The 5,250-nt window shown below is 38.3% G+C and overlaps 1 protein-coding gene across 1 annotated transcript; it reads left to right on the top strand.

Annotated features, from left to right (window-relative positions):
* Positions 1 to 900: 900 nt before the first annotated feature.
* Positions 901 to 4,340, top strand: LOC125576440. Its single transcript, XM_048736537.1, has 2 exons — positions 901 to 2,671; positions 2,804 to 4,340. Exons 1-2 carry the CDS (start codon positions 1,729 to 1,731, stop codon positions 3,448 to 3,450), a joined length of 1,590 nt encoding a protein of 529 aa, XP_048592494.1. The 5' UTR covers positions 901 to 1,728; the 3' UTR covers positions 3,451 to 4,340.
* The last annotated feature ends 910 nt before the right edge of the window (positions 4,341 to 5,250 follow it).

Below are 5,250 nucleotides of genomic sequence, written 5' to 3'. Positions count from 1 at the left end.
TCATATCAACCTTACCGAAAGAGTGATCCTTATTTTGGTTCTATCAAGTGGTATCAGAGCCACTCTCTCGGTAACTCTATTATCATTCATCTTTCTCATCTTCCATATTCTTCATCTAAATTTCTTATATATCTATCTTGAACCCGGACTCCTCATTATCCCCCATATAAAAAAAAGTATATAAAAAAAAGAAAGATATTCCAAAGTTTGATTTGTTTGTGGTGTGGTGGCGGAAGAGAAATCCTGCTGGCCGAAGAAAAATCCGGCCTTTGAAGTGGTTAAGGCGGGTTCCCCTCTAAATCTCTTATCTTTCTCTCTTGTTCTTTTGTGGTTCACTAGGATTTGCTCATTGGGTGATCTAGTTTGTTCTCTTAGAACTTTGAGAGACAACTCTTGTGTGACCATAAAATTTGAGTGAAACACGTGTGTGGGTGAGGATAAACACTTGAGTGTGTGAGGATTTATCTAACCTTTTGTGTTGAGTAATTATCTCAGGAATAAGATGTTTGGACTTCACAGGAAAAATACCAAGGAGAAATCTCCACGACCATCAGCCTCTCAATCTTCATTTAAATTTGTTTTGAATTATTTTGATGAGTGTGTTATTGTGCAGAAAAAAACAAACAGGTGGAGCAAAGAGCATGTTAATACATCCAAAGGTGAATCTGGTCCAAAAAGGCAATCTTTTCAGTTTGATGTCCAACAATTTTGTGATAACTTTGTGAAGGGTGTGGACAAAGCCCTCAAGAACATCAGGAAGAGCCAAAAGAAGAGCACATCCACACGTGCCCCAGTACCTGAGCCATCCTTTTCCATCAGTAAGAAAACCCAAGGTGAATTTGAAAACTGCTTTGAAGAATTTAAAGATTTTTCAGATTCTTCACCCATATTTGATGAAACTGATGAAGAACCAATTGAAATTTTGATGTCTTGTGAAGAAAGTTGTGATCTTCCTTATCTTGAATCTGAGTTTATAAATGATAATGAACAGGATAATGTAGAACTAACTGTTTTGCAACCGGAGCATCCGAGTAGCCTTGTTTTGTCTCAACAGGTTTTTGAGGAAGAGCCACTGGATATTCCACATCAGTGCCCATGTCTTTACACTTGGATATCTTTGGATGAAGTCCCAGAACCTATCTTTGATGTGGAGGACGAACCTGATCCAGTCTTTGCTGAAGAAGCAACAAGCATCATATCCACCTTTATGGAGAGCCATCTTTGCTTTGATTCCGGCACAACTACTGCTCCTTCATCTCTTTCCCCTTTGCTTCCTGATCTTCAAGAGCACTGTGAGAAATCTGAATTAGTTATTTCTCTGCCTGACATGTTTGATAAGATCAGTTCTCTTGATGTGATTCGTTTTGGTCTTGATAAGATAAAAGAAAATTGTTTTTCAAAATCTGTTTTTGGAAACATGATTAATTCTTTTAAAATATTTGAACCTGATAAATTTCTTGATCAGCAACGTTTTCAAAATAACCTTGGCATCAGTTCTGAAATTATTTTGAGCTTTGATCAGTCCCTGGAACAAAGTAAAGTTTTTGATCATTTTGAAAAGTATCTTGAGCTTGATTTGAAACAAACTGATTTTTGTGCTACAAAATCTTTTGATTCGTTTGTTTTCAAAAAAAAATAGCTTTGATCTGAACTCTTCTAGGCATAGACTGATTACTGATGATTTGTTTGCATCTTCTCTGGACTTGGACGATTTCTTAATTAAAAAAGATGAAGGAACATAATTCACTTGAAACTGAAACTGGTTTTTGTGAACTTGATTTTTGTGATTCTGTTTTGCAGCCTGATCTCTTGAGTTTTGAAAATGATAAAACTTGGAATTTTCTGAGATCATCTTGTGAGAATTTTGTTGATTTGAGTGTTGATGATATATTGATCTATAACACATTATTTGAAAAATGTCTTGAGTCTTTGATAGTTGTTTCTCAATCTGAACTTAAGCTTGTGTGTTCAGATGTTGATAATGATATGCATGTTTTGAAAATGATTAATGTTGTTGCATATCTTGATAAGATTCTTTTCTGTAATGTCTACTTTGATTTGCATTTTGACAGGCTGAAAAGTGTGCTACTTGTTCTTGGAAATGATATCTTAATTTTTGATTGGAACAAGTATCTCTCTTACACATTTGATCCTGGTCTTTTAGTGTTTGTTTTGAGTATCCAGGAAAGACAGGTTCAGCCTCTGAATGAAAGCATTGGCCGTGCCCAACAACCTCAGATTTGGAGAAGCTTTGTTGTTCAAACCGACTACCTTGCTGCCAGCGACAGATGTTCAGTCCAAGAAAGATATCTCAACATTCCGAAGGTCTTTTGTCTTGAATCCAATTTTACTCGAAATCCAACTCATCAAGGATTCACTGAGGCTTGGAATCGCATGAAAATCGTCACGGATGAAGAAGTTATGAATTTTCCAAACCAAAGGTTCTTCAGTCTGTCTATCCGCGAGTACCAGATTTCTAAACGATATTCATGCCCCATAAAGAAGCGGCCTGAGCCAAAACCGATCATAGGGTTCCAGATGGATCTCCCAGCTTCTCAGAAAGACCAAAATCAGAAGAAATGGCCATGGGATCTTGAAGTTATGATCCATACACCAAAACCGGCCAGACCAAAGACAGCACTGCCTTCTTCATTCAGCCAACAAACCAGAGGTATTTCTAAAACTTCTAAATTTATTTGTGCTGATGAATCTGTTAAGTTTCATGACAGGAAACATGTTACCATTGACGTGCCCATGGAGCTTGAATGTTTTCTTCCTTCCTTTCATTTTTATGATTTGAAAGAAAACCCAACAAAAGAGGCAGCAAAGTGTTCACCACATGAAAAACAATTGGAGCTGATGATCCTCCATGACCCAAATGTGTTTCCTCAGTCAACTTCCTGTCCAAAACAAAAGCACTGTAAGGATCATCAGTTGATTGCCTCTACTCTTCATGAAAATGTTTTGAAACCGAGAATTTCAAAGAGAAAACATATTCTTACTTGGTTGAAAAACGTTTTGCTCAAACCTTTTCATGAATTGATTTCATTGAGCTGTGCTTTGAAAGAGATTTGGTGTAGGAAAGAGCATGAACTAAAATTGCTTAGGCCAAAGAATTCTTTTGATTTCGTTCATGATGATAATTTCTCAAATTTTGCATTGTCTCTTTCTTTCCATAATAGTTTCTCACTTTGGCCTGATTTTGAGATTGATAAATCAATTTTTGGCAACCAGCTTACTTGCTTAATGCTTGCCCACGTCCTTGATGATTATTCTAAGTGCTTGGATCATGTTTTTGGTGTCTTAAGGATAAAGAAACCCTTTGATTATTCCTTTACCAGATTTGATGTGGTTTCTCTAGTTGCTTTGAATAAACAGGATAAGCATGATCAGTTTCTAAGGAGAGCAAGCACCAATGGAATGGACGCCAAAATACTTGGAATTCCTTGATGAAAATGACTTCAAAACTCCAAGGAAGTTTCTGTCCATATTTTTCATTCCCTGAATTTTCCATGAATTTTAATTCCTTTGTATCTAATTCATCTCTTTTTGGTATAGGTCCTTTGGATATGAGGACAAATCATTTTGAAGAAGGAGGGAATGATAGACCACGGTCCACGGATCAGTACATGGAGCCGAACCAGCCTGGAAATCAGAACGTTCTGAACATTTCAACCGAGGTTCATGTTTTTTACCGTACCAGACAGACTGACCGTGCAGTGTACTGGACAGTCCCGCATACGTCCGGAAAGAAGCTTTGGCTGGAACCATGGCCGATGACCGATCTGACCATACTGGGGCTTGTCTTTCCCATCCAACTTCACATTTGAAGACATATGGTCGAGCTAAAATCCACTTTGGACGAGCTGGACGAGGTGACACTTACTTGGGCAAGCTAGATGAGCTGAGTGAGCTAAGTGACACTACTCTGGAGTTGGATGAGCTGAGTGACCTAAATGACACTAGCTTAGAGCTGAATGAGCTAAGCAACACTGAAGATGGAGCTGGTTCAGCTGCTGCGCGAAATGGGCTTTTTCAGCCCAAAGAAAAGTTCATAAAAAGTTCATTATGGGATTGTTTCTTTCCAAATTCGACCAGTCCTTTCCTCAGTCCATTTCAAACACATTCTCATCAAGAATACCAAGAGGGAGTCAGCAAGGAAGTCTTGGTCGTGCATGGGAAAAAGAATTCAACAAAAATCATTAATTTCGGTCTTTAGTCAAAGTCTTCATTTCTAGTTACTATGTCTTGTTTTTTGCACATTCTTCTTTGGATTTCTACAACTTGTAATCCTATAAATAAGGCCTTAGAGCCACGAAATAACACAGATTGTTTTTCCCTTTTTATGAGTTTCTCTCATTGTTCTTTGTTTAGAACACTTCTTAGTTTCTTGGTGAGGTTATCTCCAAGTTTCGATCTTTCTTTTGTTTGACTGGTGCGTCACATCCGGCAACGATCGAAGTCTGGTAGTATCTTTGGCTATTCCGCAACCCTTAGTGTCACCCCTCAATCCATCAGTTCTCAATCCTCTCGGATCTGAGTTCATATCAACCTTACCGAAAGAGTGATCCTTATTTTGGTTCTATCACCTTCTATACTCACTCTCGTCCACGCTCTCGTCTTCCTGAGACTTCGAAAACTTCAAATTGAACTCCATAGGTACATGCGTTAAGTTGCATTCGCTCATCCCGCTATCTTCGAGAATCTTGAGTGCATATGTGTTCTGCTTCAGTGCAATGCCTCCATCGAATTGATGCACCTCAACACCTAAGTAATAGGTTAACATGCCCAAGTCACTCATCTCGAATTTGCTCGCCATATATTTCATGAAATCGTTTATGGATGTCAATGATGATTCGGTGACAAGAAAATCATCAACATATACCACCACAACAAGAAGGCCCAACTTATCATCTCTTCTATATAGTGACGGTTTCTTAGAACATCGATGAAACTTCAAGCCGACCAGAATTTGATTTAACCTGATGTTCCATGCTCTAAGTGCTTGTTTCAGACCATAGAGAGCCTTCTTTAGCTTACAAACCTTGTTCTCTTGTCCTGCAACCGCAGTTAAGAAGATCAAAAAGGACAACCACAAAACCGGCGTACTTGGAGGATTATGCCATTCTCACAGAGTTCGAGTGCGAACGATTGCTGATGGTTATCAATGATGAACCATGGGACTTTACGGAAGCTAAAGAATTAGATGTTTATCAAACACGATGAGATATGTTAAAACCGAGACTGCGA

Source organism: Brassica napus, chromosome A7 (genome assembly GCF_020379485.1).
Source record: "Brassica napus cultivar Da-Ae chromosome A7, Da-Ae, whole genome shotgun sequence".
NCBI classification, from domain to species: domain Eukaryota; kingdom Viridiplantae; phylum Streptophyta; class Magnoliopsida; order Brassicales; family Brassicaceae; genus Brassica; species Brassica napus.
The sequence above is the reverse complement of the archived record's forward strand: the minus strand, read 5'-3'. Positions and strand labels throughout refer to the sequence as shown.

What these genes read in the sequence shown, in the direction of transcription:
- LOC125576440 (XM_048736537.1), top strand. Translation starts at nt 1,729, where the DNA reads ATGAAGGAACATAATTCACTTGAAACTGAAACTGGTTTTTGTGAACTT. An exon ending in ATTCAGCCAACAAACCAGAG is followed by an intron (nt 2,672 to 2,803) that starts GTATTTCTAAAA and finishes ATGATTTGAAAG; the next exon opens with AAAACCCAACAAAAGAGGCA.